Source organism: Rhinoraja longicauda, chromosome 15, assembly GCF_053455715.1.
Source record: "Rhinoraja longicauda isolate Sanriku21f chromosome 15, sRhiLon1.1, whole genome shotgun sequence".
Taxonomy (NCBI): domain Eukaryota; kingdom Metazoa; phylum Chordata; class Chondrichthyes; order Rajiformes; family Arhynchobatidae; genus Rhinoraja; species Rhinoraja longicauda.
This window is the reverse complement of record NC_135967.1, coordinates 31,202,576-31,226,196: the sequence shown is the minus strand read 5'-3', so window position 1 is coordinate 31,226,196 and position 23,621 is coordinate 31,202,576. Positions and strand designations below refer to the sequence as shown.

Sequence of the window (23,621 nt, the reverse complement as noted above, 5' to 3'; positions counted from 1 at the left end):
GAAGGAAGGAAAATTCAGAGGTTTTCTAACTATAGAGGGGTGCAATGTACTGCAGTTTGTAAAGAGAGAGGGAAGGAGGGAGGGTGAGATCAAATGAGTTAAAGTGGCAGTCTGGGCTATTAAAAAAGAACGAAGGTGAGGCCTCTGTTGAGGACAGACCGTTCCGTATTGGAAAGGGGGAGGTCAGGGGCCAGTCTGAAGAAGGGTCTTGACCCAAAATATCACCCATTCCTTCTCTCCAGAGATGCTGCCTGTCCCGCTGAGTTACTCCAGCCTTTTGTGTCTATCCTGGGTTCAAGTGGCAGTTAGGGACAGAATGTGCGTCTTTGTGTTACGTGTTGTTAATAGCAGAACTGAAGGGCATGCACAGCAGGTCAGGCTGTACTAACGAATTGCTGCCAAACAGTGCCAGAGACCCTGGTTCGATCCTGTCTGTTCGGATTTTTACTTTCCCTCTGGGACTGCGTGGGTTTCCTCTGGGTGTTCCGGTTTCCTCCCACACTCCAAAGTCTCTTGCCCAGAGTAGGTAAATCAAGGACCAGAAGACATAGGTTTAAGCTGAAGTGGAAAATATTTAATAGGAATATGAGGGGTAACCTTTTAACACAAAGGGTGGTGAGTGTATGGAACAAGCTGCCAGAGGAGATAGTTGAGGCTGGGTCTATTCCGACGTTTAAGAAACAGACAAGAACATGGATAGGAAAGGTTTAGAGGGATATGGACCAAACGTGGGCAGCTGGGACTAGTGTAGCTGGGACATGTTGGTCGTTGTGGGCAAGTTGGACCAAAGAGCTTGTTTCCACATTGTATCACTCTACGACAGACAGGGTTGTAGGTTAATTGGCTTTGGTAAAAACAAAATTGTAAAATTGTCCCTAGTGTGTAGGATACTGCTAATGTATGGGGTGACCGCTGATCGGCGCACAGTGGATCGAAGGACCTGCTGTATCCCTAAAGTCTAATGTAAGGTCTGAAGAATAGAGAAAAATTGAGCCAAATCATTTATGGATGACTGTCAGGAATGGTGGGTTCGGTCAGGGCAGAAAAAGAGAGCGAGTTAGGTGATATTGACAATTGGATAGAGTCTGGAAGTCTGCAGCGTACCCAGGCGGAAGATGAGGTGTTCTTGGATTGGGCCTTATTGTAGCAGTGCAGGGGGCACAGAGGGAAAGGTCAGAGTGGAAGCAGGATGTAGAAGACAATCGGAAGCCAGGATGTAGAAGACAATCAGAAGGATCATGACTGAAGACATGCTACACAAACTGGCATCCAATCTCTTTCTAGCTTTTTCTGTTTTTCTGACATCCAGCATATTCTGTAGCAAGTGGGCAGAACGTGATAAATGTGAGAGGGAGCACATGAGAGTCCAAGAGTACAGTTCACTTGGAACATATATTCCAATTTATATTGACAATCATTTTTTTAAATAGCTGTAGATGCAGGAAACCTGAAACAATCTGACTTGTTGACTTTCTGTAGCATTATCGGTTTGGTTCCAATACAGATTGGCAAATCAAATGGCCATTTTCTGGCTTTGAATATAAATTAGAATTCCATATACAAAATAAATTTACTTTTTATTTAGACATTGCAGAGCATGATTTCAAATTTTTAATACAGTTTATGTTGGAAAATCTTTTGCATTCATAGATAAAAATATAAAAAAATACAGCTCTATTTTACAATCTCGTGAAATGAGCAACTAGATGTTCCAATCGACATCATGGTAGAGCAATTCTTTCTCTGAGACAAAGTGCATCTTTTTAGACAGAAAGGAATGATTGGATTGTGTTCATCCTCCCACTGCTTTAACATTACAGCAGAAATGCACATGCAAGGCTTCAACTAAAACAAATATTATTGAGGATGTGGAAATATGCAGAGCAAACCAAGGTAAATCCAAAATAAACAAAACCTTCTAATCATTGTACAGAATCCAGTCTCCCTCTGGTTCTCAGCCACATTTCAAAATCTGGCTGGGAAATTCTATGCGCGATCTGACAGGATTCCCAACTGATTGTTCCCTGCCTGGCCCGAGATGAAATAAGCACTGGTTCACAACACTGGAACATGTCAGGCTCAACATTGAATAGCTCAGAACTTTAAACTCGGAAGATTTGACTGAAAAGGAGAACCCCACACAGTGCATTTAATGTAGCATGGAACAAATTGTCTTGCAGTTAAGAGCTTTCATTAGACCTTCTGGTCTAAGATCCCTGGTTTTCTTATAGTCAAGTGGGTACAGCCTTACATGAGTATTCCTTAAAAGTTTCATCACATCTTATGTGCCCACCACTGAAAATGTCCATGAGCAGAGGATTTTTGTTGTTATTCCGAAATCATGTGGAAACATTTAATTTTTCCATTTGCAGGTTAAACCAACATCCAGAGCATTTTGCCTCTTCAGCAATCCCAGTACCATGTCTCCTTCAGATGAACTGATTTTCCTGTTCAATTTTATCCCCTCTGCTAATACGTTGACATAAAGCAAGGCACAGTTCCAAAAGTATTAAGAACAGATGTAAATGAGAGCATGAGAGGCATTTAAGATCTGTGCCTAGAAATTGTGATATAATATTACCGACACGTGGTACTCTGTCTATGAATATTATTCCATTGACTTCAATGGCAAAATACAACACACTGGTGCTACTGACGAGGAATAAACATCCAGACACCGGTCTTCGTCTGAGGTTCATGAACTTACGATTTCTCGAGAGAAAGTCATAGATAATGAGGAATGCTTGTTCCTGCATAACCTGAGAATAGTGGGGCGAATGTAACAACACCTTGTTCCCACTAACATGGTAAAGTCTTGCAGTTCAATTTAGGGTTTTATCGGATCAGTTTATAAGTCCTTCATGCACTTATTCACTGGAGGGAGCTTTGTTGAGTGATTGAATAATTTGTTTCCAAAATCAATTGGTATGAAGGCAAATGTCATGTTTACCACTAACCTAGACAAGATCTCTTCAAGGTAGATGCCAAAGCACAATCAATAGGTGAATCTTCCAGATCCAATGAAAACATATATACTTTGCACTTGTATTGTGCCTGCTCTGTTGGTAAGGAATGATATTCACTCCCTTGCAAGGGGTGACATAGAATCAGGAGATGTCGAATCAGTATGGATAGAAATGAGGAATTGTAAGGGTAAAAAGACCCTAATGGGAGTTATCTACAGGCCCCCAAACAGTAGCCTCGACATAGGGTGCAAGTTGAATCAAGAGCTAAAATTGGCATGTCAATGGATTCAGGATCAGTTCCTGTGGATTGGGGGGTAGCTAATGTTATCCCACTTTTTAAGAAAGGAGAGAGAGAGAAAATGGGAAATTATAGACCAGTTAGTGTGACATCAGTGGTGGGGAAGATGCTGGAGTCAATTATAAAAGACAAAATTGCGGAGCATTTGGATAGCAGTAACAGAATCGTTCCGAGTCAGCATGGATTTACGAAGGGGAAATCATGCTTGACTAATCTTCTGGAATTTTATGAGGATGTAACTAGGAAAATTGACAGGGGAGAGCCGGTGGATGTGATGTACCTCATCTTTCAGAAAGCCGACAAGGTCCCACATAGGAGATTAGTGGGCAAAATTAGAGCACATGGTATTGGAGGTAGGGTACTGACATGGATAGAAAATTGGTTGACAGACAGAAAGCAAAGAGTGGGGATAAATGGATCCCTTTCAGAATGGCAGGCAGTGACTAGTGGGGTACTGCAAGGCTCGGTGCTGGGACTGTAGCTATTTACAATATACATTAATGACTTGGATGAAGGGATTAAAAGTACCATTAGCAAATTTGCAGATGATAGAAAGCTGGGTGGTAGTGTGAACTGTGAGGAAGATGCTATGAGGTTGCAGGGTGACTTGGACAGGTTGTGTGAGTGGGCGGATGCATGTCAGATGCAGTTTAATGTGGATAAGTGTGAGGTTATCCACTTTGGTGGTAAGAATAGGAAGGCCTACTCCTGTGTCTCTTGTCTATTGATCCTGGAATAGCTATACATATATACTGCTATCAGAACATTCCTCCGTGAATTAACAACCAACAAGATGGCCAAGAGTTAAAGTTGATAGAATACCAATTCATTGTGTTTGGTGTTCTCTAGGGCTCAGAGCAGGACCTTTCATTTCGAGATGTTCTCGCCAGAAACATGAATGTGCAGAGTAAATATTGCAAACTTAAGGATGATTCAAATCTTGGAAGCGCAAGTGAGGAGGGCAGTAAAGTCTAGAAGAAAACACAAATGGATGAGTGAAGTGCCAAACAAGTGGCATATTAAAATCAATTCAGAGAGGGATGAAGTTGCATAAATTATAGGGGTATAATATAGACAAAATGTATAATAAAAAATTTAAAACTTTAAAATTCTCCATTATAAAGAACAATTGAAGAACAATTTGGATATACAAATTTCTAAATCCTTGAAATCCATGTGGAGGCAGTGGCTAGTGGTGTATACTAGATAGACACAAAATGCTGGAATAATTCAGTAGATCAGGCAGCACCTCTGGAGAAAATGGATAAATGATGTTTTGGGTCGGGTCACTTCTTCAGACCTTTGGTTTCATAAAGGCATAGTGAACGTAAGCAGTGAAGTGACACTGAACCTGTACAAAATACGAATCAGATCACAAATGCAGCATTGTGTTCAATTCTGGTTGCCACACTTTAGAAAGTATATGAAGGTCCCACAAAGGATGCAGAAAATATTTATTAGAAAGGTTTGGAGGATGAAGATATAAGATCAGTAATGGAAAAGATTACAATGAAGAATTGGGGTTGTTCTCCTTGGATCAGGAGATTGAGGTGAGATTTGATACGGGCACTCTATCGCATATGAGTGGCTTGGACGTGGCAAACAGAGTAAAGCAGTTTCCCATACCAGTGGGCAAAGATTTTTGAGCAGAAGATACCAGGAGGATATGAGGGTTTCTTTTCCACTCAGAAAGAGGTGAGAATCTAAAACCCACTGTACGAGTTCTAGATTCAGTCCGTGCCTGGGACTGGATAAAAGGGAACTGGATAAGCATTTAGAGATAATAGTTGTAAGGCTGTAGGGAAAATACAGAGGAATAGGACGAGGTTTGCTCCTGTAGGAGTTGGCATAGACATGGTGAAGGGAATAGTCTCTTTCTGTCCTGTATTCCATAGAAAGCATAAATATCGGCAATAGGAATATAAAAGCATATGGGCAATTGTCGATAAAGTTATTCACTTGGCAACATCCTTCCATTGTAAAGAGTGAAGATCCAAGAAAAATGGTTTGCAGTTTAGACGAGAGCTGGCCATGGTGTGGTTGGATAGGGGTGTGGAAGCAATGAAAGGAAAAGATGATGGGTGAAGTGAATTGGTTGGGTTGAGAGGAAGTGAGGAGTTGTAAGAAAATAACTGCAGATGCTGGTACAAATCGAAGGTATTTATTCACAAAATGCTGGAGTAACTCAGCAGGTCAGGCGAGAAGGAATGGGCGACATTTCGGGTCGAGACCCTTCTTCAGTGAGGAGTTGATTGGATGATCAACTGAGGGCTGAGGAAATGATCAGATCAGGGACAGTGGCACAGTAACTTGGTCTGCTCTCAGACCTCCCCATCTCTTGCTACAGAATAGCATCTGGTAGAGTTGGTCTAGGATCAGATCAAATACATAAACACATAAACTGATTCCACCATAATAATTTAAACTGTTATAAAAATATTACACTTTCTTTCAATATAACATCGTTGATCAGAGGATTGGGAAGGAATGAAAGACATAGATTATTTCCTCTTTATGCCTTCTGACTACAAATTTGGCCACATGAATGTGTAAAACACACTGCATCCTACTTTAGAAGAAACACCACCAAAGGCAATTGTGCATAATGTTCTCGCTAACAACCAAGCTTTAACTATCGGGCCAGTCAGCCTGGATACAATCCAATGGTTCAAGGAGGTAATCAAAGAGTGTCGGGCCAGCTGTTGTCTGGTTACTTTCACAGAAAGTTAGCACAGTACAGAGGAGGTCTCCCACTGTCCATTCCTCTTCTTCAGCTAGAGTAAATAGAGTGGGGAACTGGAACAGAGAAAGAAATAACTGGCATTAGTTCATAGACAAGTGGTTTACCAATAAACTGCTTAAAACATAATATCAAGGAACTGCAGATGTTGGTTTATACCAAAGATAGACACAAAACACTGGGATAAGTCAGTGGGTCAGGCAGCATCCCTGGAGAACATTGATGCATCGAGTCAGAACCCTTCTTCCGACCCAATACGCCTTCCTATCCATGTTCTTCAGGGATGCTGCCTGACCAACTCAGGAGATTGGAAGGAAAAGGAAAATATTAAATGTTCACATAACCTCAAAAGTAAACACTGGATTGGAATGTATTAAATAACCTTTAACTCTGAAATGGAATTTCACTGACTGTGATTTATAATTCATCACCTTGTTAATAATCCACAATATTTTTGGAACAGATCTATTTGGTTGGAAATAATCACATTTAATTGATGTTGGCTATTTTGTTGGCATCTCCGACGGGAGAAATTCTGCTCCAAAGAATCCGTCCTTCACTTTTGCTGTTTGCACAGTGATTTCCCATTAAAAGTGAAAGTCCGAAAGCAAATTAATTCATTTATACTGTTTGTTCATAAATACTGAATTTGGCTTCCATATGCTGCTTGTTATAGAAACTATCTGGGTTAAGGATGCAGTTGCTTGAAATGTTTCAGTAAATATGCATTCGCAAACGCAGAATGGCACAAGGAAATCTAGGCAGCTTTGATCATGGACATATAACATATAACATATAACATATAACAACTACAGCATGGAAACAGGCCTGTCCGGCCCTACCAGTCCACGCCGACCATTCTCCCTGACCTAGTCTCATCTACCTGCACTCAGACCATAACCCTCCAATCCCCTCCTATCCATATACCTATCCAATTTACTCTTAAATAATAAAATCGAGCCAGCCTCCACCACTTCCACCGGAAGCCCATTCCATACAGCCACAACCCTCTGAGTAAAGAAGTTTCCCCTCATGTTACCCCTAAACCTTTGTCCCTCAATTCTGAAGCTATGTCCCCTTGTTGGAATCTTCCCCACTCTCAAAGGGAAAAGCCTACCCACGTCAACTCTGTCCGTCCCTCTCATAATTTTAAAAACCTCTATCAAGTCCCCCCTCAACCTTCTACGCTCCAAAGAATAAAGACACAACCTGTTCAACCTCTCTCTGTAGCCTAAGTGCTGAAACCCAGGCAACATTCTAGTAAATCTCCTCTGTACCCTCTCCATTTTGTCGACATCCTTCCTATAATTTGGCGACCAGAACTGCACACCATACTCCAGATTCGGCCTCACCAATGCCCTGTACAATTTCAACATTACATCCCAACTTCTATACTCGATGCTCTGATTTATAAAGGCAAGCATACCAAACGCCTTCTTCACCACCCTATCCACATGAGATTCCACCTTCAGGGAACAATGCACAGTTATTCCCAGATCCCTCTGTTCCACTGCATTCCTCAATTCCCTACCATTTACCCTGTACGTCCTATTTTGATTTGTCCTACCAAAATGCAGCACCTCACACTTATCAGCATTAAACTCCATCTGCCATCTTTCAGCCCACCCTTCCAAAAGGCCCAAGTCTCTCTGTAGACTTTGAAAATCTACCTCACTATCAACTACTCCACCTATCTTAGTATCATCTGCATATTTACTAATCCAATTTGCCACACCATCATCCAGATCATTAATGTAAATGACAAACAACAGTGGACCCAACACAGATCCTTGGGGCACTCCACTAGACACTGGCCTCCAACCTGACATACAATTGTCAACCGTTACCCTCTGGTATCTCCCATTCAGCCATTGTTGAATCCATCTTGCAACCTCACTATTAATACCCAACGATTTAACCTTCTTAATCAACCTTCCATGTGGAACCTTGTCAAATGCCTTACTGAAGTCCATATAGACAACATCCACAGCCTTGCCCTTATCAATTTCCCTGGTAACCTCTTCAAAAAATTCAAGAAGATTAGTCAAACATGACCTTCCAGGCACAAATCCATGTTGACTGTTTCTAATCAGGCCTTGATTATCCAAATAATTATATATATTGTCCCTAAGTATCTTTTCCATTAATTTTCCCACCACAGACGTCAAACTAATAGGTCTATAATTGCTAGGTTTACTTTTAGAACCTTTTTTAAACAAAGGCACAACATGCGCAATGCGCCAATCTTCCGGCACCATCCCTGTTTCTAATGACGTTTGAAATATTTCCGTCATAGCCCCTGCTATTTCTGCACTAACTTCCCTCAATGTCCTAGGGAATATCCTATCAGGACCTGGAGACTTATCCACTTTTATATTCTTCAAAAGTGTCCGTAACTCCTCTTCTTTAATCATCCTAATTTCCATCACTACTCTACTTGTTTCGCTTACCTCACATAATTCAATATCCTTCTCCTCGGTAAATACCGAAGAAAAGAAATTGTTTAATATCTCCCCCATTTCTTCCGGCTCAGCACATAGCTGTCCACTCTGACTCTCTAATGGACCAATTTTATCCCTCACTATCCTTTTGCTATTGACATATCTGTAGAACCCCTTGGGGTTTACTTTTACATTACTTGCCAAAGCAGCCTCATATCTTTTTTTCGCTTTTCTAATTTCCTTTTTAAGATTCCTTTTACATTCTTTATATTCCTCAAGAACCTCATTTACTCCCTGCCGCTTATATTTATTGTATATCTCCCTCTTTTTCCGAACCAAGTGTCCAATTTCCCTGGAAAACCACGGCTCTTTCAAATTATTATTCTTTCCTTTCCACCGAACAGGGACATAAAGACTCTGTACTCTCAAAATTTCACCTTTAAATATCCTCCATTTCTCTATTATATCCTTTTCATAAAACAACAATTTCCATTTCACTCCTTTTAAATCCTTTCTCATCTCCTCAAAATTAGCCTTTCTCCAATCCAAAATCTCAACCCTTGGTCCAGATTTGACCTTCTCCATAATGATATTGAAACTAATGGCATTATGATCACTAGACCCAAAGTGCTCCTCAACACATACCTCCGTCACCTGACCCATCTCATTTCCTAACAGGAGGTCCAACACTGCCCCTTCTCACATATGGACATATGTCTCGATCGGCTCAATGAGTAAGAAAAGGAGACATTTCATCACTTCGAAGGGTGCAAATCAAATTGAAATTCTAATTGATATTTCTGGCTTGGTCAAATTTACTGGGTCTGGATGAAGTCTTAATCCACATTAATGAAGATCATTCAACAAAAAGAAAAAAAGGTAAAAATGTACATGTGTCTGTGCATGTATCCTATTTCTTATCTGAGATTATACATGATTGGTAAAAAGTTGTTGTTGCTGGAACAAGACAGGCAAGACATCACTGTCTACATATTTGTAATAGAGATTTGTGGATGGTGGGGGAGGGGAACACCAGAAGGTAGAAGGTACAAAAATGAATTATTTTTAGTGTGTCCCATACCAGCACAGTACAGTGAAGCAGAACAAAGAACTACAGATGCTGGTTTATATCAAAGATAGACACTAAGTACTGGAGTAACTCAGTGGGTCAGGCAGCATCTCTGGTGAAAGACAGAAAAACCTGGAGACATGAAGGGTCTTGACCCAAAATGTCATCTATTCCTTTCCTCCAGAGTTGCTGCCTGTCCCACTGAGTTACTCCAGCTTTTTGTGTCTATCCGGTTTAAACCAGCATCTGCAGTTCTTTCCTACACATCTCTGAAGAAAACTCTTCTTCAGACCGGAAATTGTTTTGGAAGTGATCAATGAGGAACAACGTGGTCTAACTTCCTCAGCAACAGGAATTTATTGGTGGATGTGTCATCACAGACATCATTATTTGGTATCAGGTGCAAATCACTTCGAGGTCCGTGGTTCAACTTCTGGATTGATACAAAATAACCTGCCAATGATCATATGCAAACCTCACGCTGGGAGAGGTCCATGTCGAACGATCTAGTGCTGAAATAAACATATATGTTCTCAACTTGTAAACCTCCTAAGTAACAAACTTTCCCTATTTTTAGCAAAGTTGCCAGGTTTTGGTCTCTTCAAAATATTAAGAAAAAATATTGATCTTTTGCAATTAGATTCACTGGTGGGTTCAGACATTTTAAACAGTTGAAGGGCAAAATTAAAATGATTTCAACTAAATATCCTTTTAACCTTACAGTTAACTGTACAGTTACAGTTGACTGTGAATCAATAAAAGAAGCAATAGTGTAACTACTTAGTGGTTCAGGAAGCATCTAACTAGATAGAATATGGATGATTGTTCCCATTTAATAACTTTTCATTAAACCTGCGTTTTCTCTGTACTTCATATTTCCAGCATCTACAGTATTTTGCTTTTGGATTTTTCTTGAAAATATTCTTTCCAGCTTTGCTCAGACATTGTATTAAGTTCAGATAATTAATGCTCTAGTGGTGCAGCAGTAGAGTTGCTGCCTTACAGCGCCAGAGAGCCGGTTTTGATCCTGGCTATGGATGCTGGCTGTATGGAGTTTGTAAGTTCTCCGTGTGACCTGCGTGGGTTTTCTCCGGAAAGCTCCGGTTTCCTCCCACATTCCAAAGACGTGCAGGTTTGTAGGTTAATTGGCTTGGTATAAATGTAATGTGTAGGATAAATGTAGTGTGTATGATAGTGTTAGCTTGCGGGGAATCGCAGGTCGGCACGGACTCGGTGGGCCGACTGGCCTGTTTCCGAGCTGTATCACAAAACTAAACTAAAACTAAATACTCTTAATTAGGTTACATAATTATGGAATCAAGGGAATGCATTCTAATAATTCCCTGTTTGCAGAACTCACCTGTACAAAGTCCTCACTTGAATTCTTTATATGAATCTTGGAGACGTTGAGCTGAGAAGCTGTTGCCCATTGCAGCATTGCTTGTATCTGGGCATCAACAGTGGTGGATGCAGAGTTAAAATTCACCAACAAAAGTTCAATTGCCTCTGGAGCCAAGAAGTTGCAGTACTCCATTTCTTCAAAGTTTTCTTGTTCTTTACTGCACTGCTTTAAAGCAACGATGGACTCATTTGCATTCTCTTGTGGCTGTTCCGTTGATGAGTCACCTAGATATTCAATTACGTTGAGTCCTTGAAATTTAGTGTTCAGAATGAAGGGAACATGTTCTTCCTTGCCCTTGCATAATTCTTCTGTCTGTATTTTCTGTTGGACCACAAGACTCTCTTCTCCTGAGCTGCTAGAAACTGAAAGAGCAAAGTGCGATTCATCAGTTTTTAGGGAATGTGCTAGTACCTCTAGTCCAGATCTGCAATGCCTGTAAACCTCAGCCAAGGATGAATTCAGTATAGTTTCTGCTAAACTTTCAGCATATGTTTTGTGTAGCTTTTTGCAGTCTGGATCCTTCATTATCACTTCAAACAATTCCAAGATGGAAGATTTTTTTTCATCATTAATAATGGGCTCGGAGTCGAGGTCTGGAAATGCATCCAGATCTTTATGTTGACGTGACCCTTCCTTTGTTTGCTCATGCAAGCCCACTTTTGTTCCTGCTTGAACAAAACTACTTGTATTCCATCCAGTGAGTTCCACATCCTTCCCCTTTACAACTGGCTGCTTGTATGGGCATGGACTGAAAAAACTTGCGTAGTTGTCACCCTTACCATATGTTCCTTCATGGGGGCTTGCAATGTTTCTGATGTCATTTCTAGACCCTTGAGTTTTTGCCATTTGTTTATACTCAGGATCATTGTCCAGAGCCACAGCTTGGCTGTGTGCCACAGGTTTGATTGCTTCTAATGATGGTCTGATAAACTGCTGCTCTTCATTGTTACCAGAGAGAAAAATCTCCTCAACATTGCTGGTTGCAGGATCCATGTTCTGAAGTAGTTCTGTTGCCGTCACAGGATGTACTTTATCCTGCGAAAGTTTCACAGTGCTGGCTGGCTGCAACTGATACTGAGTTTGATACACTTGGAGAGCAGACTGCACCATTCTTTTTACCAAGTCTTCAGACATGGAATTTAACTGCCTGATGTAACATGAATGCCTACAATCTTTGTCTCCATTTCCTTTTCTCTCTCCTTCATGTTTTCCATGTTCAAGTGATTCAATTTGAGTCAGAAAACTGAAGACAGAACTGATGATTTCCTGTGTTAGTCTGTCGATATATTCACACGATTTGCTTTCTGTTATGAGAGGAAAACTGGCTGTGTGCTTATGCCCATTGTTTTCGCTTGGAATTCTTTCTGTTTCCAAAATGACTAGATCAGAAGGATGTGGCTTCGGCTTTTCCCAGGTCTGAATGTTCAGCTGGCATTCACTGTTAAACACAGCATCGTGACACCTCTGCTCATTATGTCCTTTCGGATCAATTCGCTCTCTCGTAATACCACAAATAACCTGTGCAGATGAAAAGACAATACGAGACACCAAATCACTGAAATAGTCTTGCACATTTTTCTCATCTGTGCACAAACCTCCTGTTACTTCACCTGCCGAGGATGGACATTCCTGTGGCACATTTTGCAGCTTCTCGTCCTCTGGCACCTCAGAAGTTCCTGCTCTAAACTCTTGAGACAGAGATCGCAGCAGCTTTCTCATAAATTCCGCCTTTTCCTCACTCCCTTCGCTAGACAGGCAAAAATTGATGGTTTCCTTTGGGGTCGGTGGAGGGGGTGAAGGAAGGAATTCTTTGGCCAATCCTCCCTTGAGCTTTCTAGTAAAACTCCTCTGACTGCCTGCAAGCTGTGGCTTCAGTGGCGTTGGCGGTGGTGCATCTGGGTAGTCCAAGGACCCCTTCATGGTCAGCCCAAATTTATCATACACTAGTTTCTCATAGTCCTGATCATCAGCTTGCTCTTTGTATGATGCTGACAAATGCCTTTCTCTTTCTGAAAGTGTATCATCAAAAGACCATTGTGTTCCTTTCGTTAAACCTTCAACCCGTTCACTGGCTATTACTTCTACACACAATGACCTTGGTGTGGTTCTTACACGATGATTATGTTCATGTGTGCCAACGTGAGATGGTGACCACTGCATTTCCGAGAGGTCCAGAGGTGTATCTTGTTCCAAGTGAGCAAGGTGTGAATCCTTGCTTTCCCCTTCAAGTGCCTCTCCGTGACTACTTATCACCTTCCACTCTGAGCTTGCTCTCCTGGTGATGTCAGAAATTATGTCCTGGGTCAGTCCCAGTGCAAAATTCTCTATGACAGGATGCATTATAGCAAATGGTTCCCTTGAAGAGTTGGTGTTTGTTGTCTTTGAAACATAATCAGCAAGAGGTGTTTCCCTTCCATACCCAATCTCTTGGAAGGACCTCTGAAGAATATTGGAAGCCTCTCTGCTTGCCAGATTGGCTATGCCACGCACAGAGGCATTTTCACTCCCACATTCTGATACTTCATAGTTCCTTTCCCATTCTGTTGATTTGCTTGCTATTAATTCATCTTGTGATGACATAAGAGACTCTTCGGAATTTGCAAGAGTTTGATTCAGTTGGGAGTCAGGGATAATATCATGAGAAAACATCTCTGAAGAAGATTGGCCTTCACTGGAGGTCCAGATCTCCGGCTGCTCCAGATATAAAAAAGTAGGATCACTTTCCTGATGAACACTATCCTTGTTCGCTGCACTGAGTATCTCATTTGACAACCACCCAGCAAAAGTGGATAACTTCTCCGAGAATTGTGATCCAGTGGGGGGAAGAAGATTAGAAGGTGTTTCCACATCCATGTCTGTTGCATGGCATGATGACTGAATGCCCTCTGGAGGATAATCTGCTGCAGGCTGTACAGAAGCAGAGATACTTTGAAGTAAATGCTGATGGTACTGCAGCTCTGACATCAGAAGGGGTGGAACATCAACAGCAAGAACTGGCACACCATGAAGACAAGGTTCATCTTCTGGAGTGGACAGGTTTGTTGCTTGAGCATATAAAGCATCAGGAAGAGAAACATCAGCGGTGGGAATGCACTCAGGTTTAGGCTCACTCTGAATGCTGATGTCGGTGACATTTTTGGTGATGGCATGGATTGCATGCTGGAATCCCAGGGCATATTTCCTGAGGCTGGAGAACATGGAGCTGCCGCTGGAGTGGGGAGAAGGTGAGAGACACATCACTCCTTCCGATGAACTCTGGTTTCAAAAGATAACAACAAGGACCAGTTAAAAAAAATTAAATCATTGTATACATATTGATCAAACTTATAGTATAAAAAGGAACTGCAGATGTTGGGTTATACCAAATATAAACACAAAATGTTGAAGTAACTCAGCTGGTCACGCAGCATCTCTGGAGAAAGTGGATAGACGACGTTTTAGGTCGGGACCCTACTTCAGACCTACCCATTTTCTCCAGAGATATTGCCTGACCCGATGAGTTACTCCAGCATTGTGTGTGTATCTTTGATCAAACTTATAACAGTGCTATATATTGCAATAATACACCTGGGCTACTCCCGCACTCTTAATCTTTTGTAAATCAGCATCTGTAGTTCCTTGTTTCAAGAGTAATATATACGTTGGTCCTTGGACGTGCTCCAGTTCTGCTGGTGTAACTTCTCTGCAAATTTCAACTGAAACCTAATGACTGACTTGCTAAGGAAGTAAAATTGTTTGATGTATGATCACAGGACAAGATTTTGCTTTAACAATAACAGGGAGAGTTCAATGGAGACACAAGGGATGCTGATTTCTAAAAAAAAGACATGGTGCTGAAGTAACTCGGTGGGTCAGGCAACATTTCTGAAGAACATGGATAGGTAACGTTTTAGGTCAGGACCCTTCTTCAGACTGATTGTGGTGATGGGGAGTAAGCTGTAAGAGAGGCGGGGGCAGGACAAAGCCTGGAAAGTGATAAGTAGAGGGGTTAATAGGCAGATGATTGAACAAAGGCCAGAGGTGAAAAGACAAAAAGTGCGACGTTAAGAATAGAAGAGGTACGCATTGTAAAGTCAGTGGAAGGCAAAGACGTGAAAGGGGAGGGAGGAAGGTGATGGGAAGAAATGTCTCTGAATCCTGGTTGGGCATGGGGAAGAGAGGAGAGGAAAGTGGTAGGGGAGGAGAAGGAGAAAGGTGACGGTTATTGAGGGGCAAATTAGACGACTACTCCCAAAGGCTACTCCTGTGTAGCTAAACTGTGGAACTACCAAAGTTGTTTGGTTTGCCTCAAACTATTCCTTCCCTATAAATTCAGCATGAAAATCCATGGAAGATTGCAAAGTAGCTGTATTAATCCACCTAACCCCAGTCAAAAAATTGTGCTATACGAATGCGTTTACACAACCGTGAAAATATGTAAAGACTACCAAACATTTTCTCTGGTCCAACAAAAGTATTCTCACAAATAAGAAATCTTATTCTTTTAAAATGTGATTATCATTAAAGGTTAAAGCTTTAGAAGCTCTAGTTTAGTTAGAGATACAGCGTGGAAACAAGTCCTTTGGCCCACCAAGTCCACGCCGACCATCGACCCCCATACACTGGTACTATCCTATGCACAAAGGACAATTTACAATTTTTACTGAAGCAAAAACAAAAACCTACAAACCTTTGGAGTGTGGGAGGAAACCGGAGCACCTGGGGAAAACCCATGCGGTCACGGGAAGAACATACAAACTCCGTAAAGACAGCAACGTAGTCAGGATTGGACCCGGGTCTCTGATGGTGTAAGGCAGCAACTCTACCACTGTGCTATCCTTTCTGTCTCTTTTCTCCAAAAATTCACCTTGATTTTCCTCTTTTTGTTTAATATGTGAATTATTATTTTCCTTTCTTCTTTATTATTTATGTAGATAAATTAAATATTCTAACACTGACTTCCTGGTTAGGACAACTGGTGTCAGAGAGCATTCTGCATCACAGTGGGTCAGGTAGCATCTGTGCAGGGAAATACATGGTCATTGTTTCAGGTTGGGACTCTTCTTCAGACTCTGAAGTCGCCTGTCCATTTCTCTCTATTAATGCTGCCTGAACTGCTGACTTCCTCCAGCAGTTTGTGTTTTGCTTACGATTCCCGCAGTCTCCGTTGTCAGCGTTCTCAATCCTATTGTTTAAAGAGAAGCATTGCTGCTTGCACATGCCATACAAACTCTGTAGATGGCATCATCTTGGATATGATGTGCAGGAAAAAAACTGCAGATGCTGGTTTAAATCGAAGATAGACACGAAATGCTGGAGTAACTCAGCGGGGGGGCAGGCAGCATCTCTGGAGAGAAGGAATGGGTGACGTTTCAGGTCGAGACACAAAAAGCCTTCAAGAAGGGTCTCAACCCAAAAAGTCACCCATTCCTTCTCTCCAGAGATGCTGCCTGTCTGTCCTGCTGAGTTACTCCAGTATTTTGTGTCTCTCTTGGATATGATGTTCAGCAATCACAAAGTGTGACTCAAAGGGACACAAAATGACTGAACAAAAAAAACCAAATGGCTGGAGTAACTCAACGGGTCAGGTGGCATCAGTCAGTGGTAGGAATGGACAGACGATGTTTCAGATCAGTACTCTTCTTCAGACTAATGGAGATTGGGGAGAAAGCTGGAAAAGAGAGGTAGGGTGGACAAAGTCTGGCAAGTGATTTAAAAAAAGACAAAATGATAAACTGTCAAGCAGCATCTGTGGAGGGAATAGACAGACGATTTGGGTTAGGACCCTTCTTCAGACTGAGGGGGGAGGCGTATACGAAAACTGGAAAAGAGAGGTGGGGGTAGGAAGTCTGGTGTGATTAAAAACAAAGGACTCAAAGACACATTGCTGGAGGATCAGGCAGCATCTGTGGAGGGAATGGAGAGACAACAATTTGGGTCAGGACCCTTCTCTTCAGGGTTGTGTGGGCGGGGGGGGGGGGGGGTAACACTGGAATATAAAGGTGGGGGTACGGCAAACTCTAGCAAGTGATAGGTTGATACATGCAAGACAGATATGACTGGCAGATGGATAGAGCAAGTGACAATGGCTGCAGGTGAGGAGACAAAAGGGGGTCACACAGGAAAATGCAGATGCTGGTATCTAGATAGCTTGGGCCTCCGTCATTGCCAAAGTGAGACCACATGCAAACTGGAAGAACAGCATCTTAGATTCCACTTGGACAGCTGGCAACCCATCACTATGATCAGTGAATTCTCCAAGTTCAAGTAATACCTCCTAACCCTCTTCTCTTATCCTGCTTACTACTCCAGTGCACAAACTTCTCCTTCCACCTCCCCACCACCTAGACAACCTGCTCCATTCCCCATCGCTTTACCCAGATATCCCATTGTCAGTCCCATATCCATTTTATTCATTCCCCACCCTCTTTTCCCTCTTCCATCCCCATTCCGTCCCTGTGGCTTTACATTTCATTTTTCCTTCCCTCATCTGACACCCCTTTCCCTCCTTTTCACCTCTAGCCTTTGACACGTACACTGCACATTCACCATTCACCCTCCCCTCCCTCACCTTTATCCACCTATCACTTGCCAGGCTTTGCTCCACCCTCACCTCTCTTTTAGCTTTCTCCCCCTACTCCCATCAATCTGAAGAAGGGTCCTGACCTGAAATGCCACCTATCCTTTTCCTCTACAGATGCTGTCCAAACTGCTGAGTTCCTCCAACCTTTTGGTTTTCTTTGCTCAAGATTCCTGCATCTGCAGATTTTTGAGTCTCTGATATTTAATCAATGAGTTTGGATTACATGTTTCCAAATATTTGAATTTTTGACTCACCTGATTAGATTCCAACCATGTAAACCACCCCCAACCTGATCTAGTTCTAAGCTGCAATTTAATTATTTCACTGTCAGGGTCAGGAGTGAAATTGGTTTCCCCAGTTGCTGCTTAAACCAGTGAAGCATTGTGGAAGTTTACAAACTTAACTATGAGCATTTATTGAGTCAATCTAATTTTTGAGTGCTTTTTCAGTAAAGGGAGACGGAAACAGTCAGTGGCACCTATCCTGCCATTGGCTTTCCTGAGTCTATTTTGAAGGAGCTAATTCAGCTAAACCAGTTCAGCTGGTTTCTTTAACATTTCCGAGAAAGAATATGATACAAGATCCAATTTCAAAATGGATCTTTAATAGTATTACAAAAATGTATTGCAAATGACTTAGAATTTTAATGACCAGTAGAACAATTTGGTTTGAATTGGCTGCAAAATATTTTGAATGGTTAGTGGTTGTACCATGAAGACACTAAAATGTAGCACATTTATGACTACCATTAATTTTAATGTTCCTATATACACATTGGGTGTGTGTACCACTACGTATATCAGCATTTTTTGCTTATCCCTAATTGTCCTCCAGAACATAATAGCTTGCCATCCTCTTGACCTGCTACAATCCTTGTTGTGAAGATATTCATGGGATATTTCCAAACTTCCACCACTGATACTCAACAGTTAGACTCTCCAACAGTGATGGGAGAGCAATTACATTATCATTCGCAGAGGTTCCATAGAATGGTGCAGTTCTTAAAGGCTAGTAGGGATGGGCAATACATTCTGGGTTGTCAGCAGTGTCTTCATTTGACCTTTCTTGGTGGCTGAAGTTGTGGGTTTGGAAAGTGCTATCAAGTGAGTCTTGGCAAGATACAGCAGCACATTTTGTAAATGGTATCCACTAGAGTCAAACTAGATGGTTAAGGGAGGGGCAGAACTAAAATTTAGGATGATGCAATAGGTAACAAATAAGTGAGATGATCACTCCTGGATTGTGTTGAATTTCTTGAGTGTTGCTGGAGCAACATTCATCTAAAGAAGTGGAAGGTTTTCTGTCACACACCTGGTTTGTGCCATAATTTAGTCAGATTACTCTGGTAAATCAATTTACATTTCTGGTCAATAGTAACCACTCAGAACATTAATGGGAGGTGATTTATTCTCGCACAATTCCATTTTTCATAATCTCTTTGAAAGAAACATTCATTGTCCCATCACAAGCCACAAATCCAACGTGCTCTTACAGGAACAGAAGAAATTCCAAACGAGAGGGGTTTTCTGATTTCTTCTGATCTCGAAGTATGGATGGAACATGTTGGTCAGTGGGGTGTTGAACCAAAAGGCCTGTTTCCACACCATATAACTCTAAGTAGTTTTGCTGAGGAACAACAAATTGGAAAACTGCCCATCCCCTAATTGGAGAAAATCACATCACAAATAGCTACATAATTTGACACTTCTGTAAGGAGGGAAGCATAACAATGACTTTGTGCTTTACCTGTAACTCATCCTCCATGGTCTCAGAATGCTGCTGTAAGCCTTTGATTAAAATTACATCATCTTCTTTTAGGTGACGCATTTGGATAGATTCCATCAGGCCGTGAAGTTCAGGGTAAGTGGTTGCCACTTCCTAAAAGTACAAGCAAGATAACCCGGTCTGTGCACCAAAGAAATGACGGAAACAATTATGAAATTACAATCATAGTCAAAATTGATTGGAAAGACTGGGATAGGAATTTGGTTTTCAATTTCATTTTGATTCCTATTTCATAATTGAAAAGCTGAACGTTGAGAGAACTCTCACTTTTCAACCTCTTTCCATATAAAATTCCAACAGTCCAAAATGTATCACAGCCAATGAAGGTAGACACAAAATGCTGGAGTAACTCAGCGGGTCAGGCAGCATCTCAGGAGAGAAGGAATGGGTGACGTTTCAGGGTGAGACCCTTCTTCAGTCCCGAGATGCTGCCTGACCCGCTGAGTTACTCCAGCATTTTGTGTCTACCTCCGATTTGAACCAGCATCTGCAGTTATTTTCCTTCATAGCCAATGATGTCGTTTTGAAGTATAGTTAACCTATGTATACTGTGGGAAACATGCCAACTAATCTGTAAATAGCCAAGTCCCACAAATAGCTGACTGGTTCGCTTATGTTTATTGGCTGTGTCTTTGTCCTTGATAAATTCACCTCCATGCTCAGCTGTGGAGAGGAGCTTTGGATGTAGGTTGTTTGGATAGCACTGGGGAAACTTTGTCTTCATGGGCAATCTCAACATTCAGTGACAGATCTGAATGCTGCTCCACCATCATTGCTCAGGAGCTCAGAAGATTTTAGATTGACATTTGAAGTAGTCGCAATGGAGAGGAGCTAGCCAAATCGAAGAACAAGGCAGTGGGCATGCTTTCTGGATTCCTCTTCCAGCACAATCTGGAAGAAGAATGTAGTCTTCATAAATGTGCTTCATCATTAAGAATGAGCAGGAGTTGTGTCTCTAGTGTGGTTAGAGAATGCCCATGAAAGACACAAAAAGCTGGAGTAACTCAGCGGGACAGGCAGCATCTCTGAATGGAAGGAATGGGTGACGCTTCAGGTCGAGACCCTTCTTCAGACTAGAATGCCTATGATCCTTTGGCTCATTCTAACACGGAAACAATAAACTCTGGTCATCAGTGCTTGTGCCCCAATGCTGGAAGTTATGGATGAGGCCAACAAGGACTTGTACTCAGGCCTTGGGGGAAATAAACCCTGCTCCACATCCCAGAGAGAAACAAACAAATCCTCCTAAGCGAGTCCAACAACGGAGTGGGGAAAGGCACCAGCCCAGGAAAAGTATGGATGCAAGGAGGGAAAGCTGCCACGTTGGAGGAGATCGCTTTCTGATCACATGTCCTCTTTCTGGTGGACATAAAATATTTCACGGCATTAGTTCAAAGTAGTGGAGCCACTCTTAGTCACTTGGCCAATATCTATTCCACAATCAATGTCTACCGAAAATATGTCAGCTTTTCGTCCAATTACCCAGTTCGAATTGCGTGCGGCAGTTGTTCCTTTACAAGGATTACACTTCGGAAATATTTCAAAAGACAGAAAGCACTTTGGAAAACCTTAGGAAAGTATGTGGATGACACTATAAATACAAATCTTTCCTATCAGTTCCTTGTTTCCCTGTCTGGGCAATACTTCCCAGATGTAACTCTAATCATGCAGCACACGTCCACAGGCTGTTTTTAGGGGTGCTGCACTCAGTAGTGATGAGTTCTTGGTGTCCTGGTCACTTACTTCCTTGACAGGTACTGCAATTCTTTGCTCACGGTTTTCAATCACCACCTGACATAGTTTCTTGGTGCTTTGCAGCCAGTTGGTTGGATCTGACATCTGAGGGAAAAGGTACATGAAAGAAAAAATGTCAGATGAACAGAAAAAGTATCTCAAACTTAAAGTTATTTGGATGTAGATATCACTGGTATTTCATTGTCCATCGCTTATTGACCCCCAAACTGCAGAAATAGTTGAGAGACATTCACATTGGTGTGTCCAGAGACACATGTAGGTCAGAAAGGGTTAAGATTGCAGATTTCCTTCCCTAAAAAAATATTAGTCAACCAGATGGATTTTTGCAGTAGCTCCACGACTTTAGTTTAGTTTAGAGATACAGCGCTGAAACAGGCCCTTCGGCCCACTGGGCTCACGCTGACCAGCGATCCCCGCATTTTAACACCACCCTACACCCACTAGGGACAATTTTTACATTTACCAAGCCAATTTACAGACTTGTGTTTGTAACTTGCTTTTATTTTTAAATTCCAGGCTTTCCTTAAATAGTTCAATTTAAATTCTCCAGATGCCATAGTGGATGTGATCTCTGGAACACTAATTTAGGGCACTGGCTGCTACTTACTTAGCCACTGAATCATGACAGCCAATTTATCCCAATGTATTTGAGGAATAAAGAGGGTTTCGGCCAATAATTATGACAGCAAATTTGCCCTGGGACATTAGTTATTAGTATCTTGCTAAATTGTCCAATTAGACAATAGACAATAGACAATAGACGCAGGAGTAGGCCATTCGGCCCTTCGAGCCAGCACCGCCATTCAATGTGATCATGGCTGATCATTCTCAATCAGTACCCCGTTCCTGCTTTCTCCCCATACCCCCTGACTCCGCTATCCTTAAGTGGGGTTAGTGGGGTTAAATCATCTGGAAATAACTAAAAAATAAACATAGTCTGTCAGTATTCATCTTATTTTGCTGCTGCCTGTACAAAAACAGTTAATTAAGTTATTAATCGTTGCAGAATATCCATATAATTCAACAACAATACTAGGCCAGTTTCCTCCAGCATTCCAATAGCCTTTCCTATCGGACTCTAGATCCATCATTTACACACTTGCAAAGCAGACCTCTAGCCACAAACAATAGCCATGTTACCAAACACTCAGGATTTCAAAAAAAGGCAGAGTGTTGGAGTAACTCAGTGGTTAGGCAACATCTCCGGAGAACATGGATAAATAATGTTTCAAGTCTGGACCCTTCTTCAATCTGATTGATTATGGAGAAGAAAGCTAGGAAAGAGGTGAGGTGAGACAAAGTAAGTGAAAGGTGGTTACAGGTGAGGGGGTGGGGGGGGGGGGGGGTGATAATCAGATGGTTGGACAAACACTAGAGATGCAAAGACAAAAGTTGAGAGATGAGAGAAATAGACTACGTGCTATTTTGCCGAACACTCGCACTCGTTCTGCCAAGCTTTGCTGTATCTCCCGTTTGCTAACCATTTTTACTCCTCTTCCCATTCCCATTCTGACTTTTCTGTCCTGGGACACCTCTATTGCCAGAGTGAGGCTACATCCAAACTGGAGGAACAGCACCTCATATTCCATGTGGGGAACTTGCATCCCAATAGTACGAACATTGAAGCCTCCAATTTTGGGTAAATAATCCTTCGCCCTCACCCCCACTTTCCCATTTCCCCCCCTCTCTTCCCCGTTCCTCACCTGGATGCACACTCATTCCTCCCTTTCCCCTCAATTCGAGTTTCACTGTACCTTAATTGGTACACGTGATAATAGACAGACCTTTGAATTCCCCCTTCATTCCATTTTACCAATATTCCTTCCTCTGGCTTCACATTTCATGCCTCTTCTATTCTTATCTCATCCTTTTGGTCTTTTCATCTCTGGCTTCTGTCGAGTCACGTGCCAATCACAAATCCCCCTCACCTGCATCCACCCATCACTTGCCAGGCTTTGTCTCACCCCAACCTCTCAGCTAGCTTTCTTCCCCCAGTACCCATCTCCTATAAATGTTCTCCAGAGATACTGCCTGACACTCTGTGCTACTCCAGTACTTTGTCTTTTCTGGTAAACCTGCACCTGCAGTTCCTTGTGTCTACACTCAGAACCAACATAATTTCAACATGTTACGCAAGTTGTTTTTTTGTTGAAATCGGGCAAAAAAATAACAGAAACAACTATTGTCATCAGGATGCATGTGACATTGTCATACAATTATTTTTTGGTTCTGGTTTTCTCTCTAACCAAAAGAAAAACATTTACGGTGTTTCTTTCAAAGATGGTATCTCTTATATCTGTAGGAAGGAACTGCAAATGCTGGTTTAAACCGAAGATAGACACAAAATGTTGGAGTAACTCAGCGGAACAGGCAGCATCTCTGGAGAGAAGGAATGGGTGACGTTTGAGGTCGAGACCCTTCTTCAGACTGAAAGTCATGGAAAAAGGAAACAAGAAATATAGACAATGATGTAGAGAGATATAGAAATGAATGAAAGATATGCAAAAAAGTAACAATGATAAAGGAAACAGGCCATTGTTAGCTGTTTGCTAGGTGAGAACAAAAAGCTGGTGTGACTTGGGCGGGGGAGGGATGGAGAGAGA

General features: G+C 41.8%; 2 protein-coding genes across 2 annotated transcripts in view; one reads left to right on the top strand and one right to left on the bottom strand.

Annotated features, from left to right (window-relative positions):
• ccnb3 (cyclin B3) overlaps nucleotides 1-23,621 on the top strand; it is an 87,405-nt gene that overhangs the window by 24,881 nt on the left and 38,903 nt on the right. The window lies entirely within an intron of this gene.
• On the bottom strand, nucleotides 1,599-12,172 carry LOC144600398 (uncharacterized). The gene is made up of 2 exons (XM_078411983.1): nucleotides 10,875-12,172; nucleotides 1,599-6,060 (listed from the first exon to the last, which is right to left on the bottom strand). The coding sequence occupies exons 1-2, from the start codon at nucleotides 12,048-12,050 to the stop codon at nucleotides 5,893-5,895; spliced, it is 1,344 nt and encodes a 447-aa protein (XP_078268109.1). The 5' UTR covers nucleotides 12,051-12,172; the 3' UTR covers nucleotides 1,599-5,892.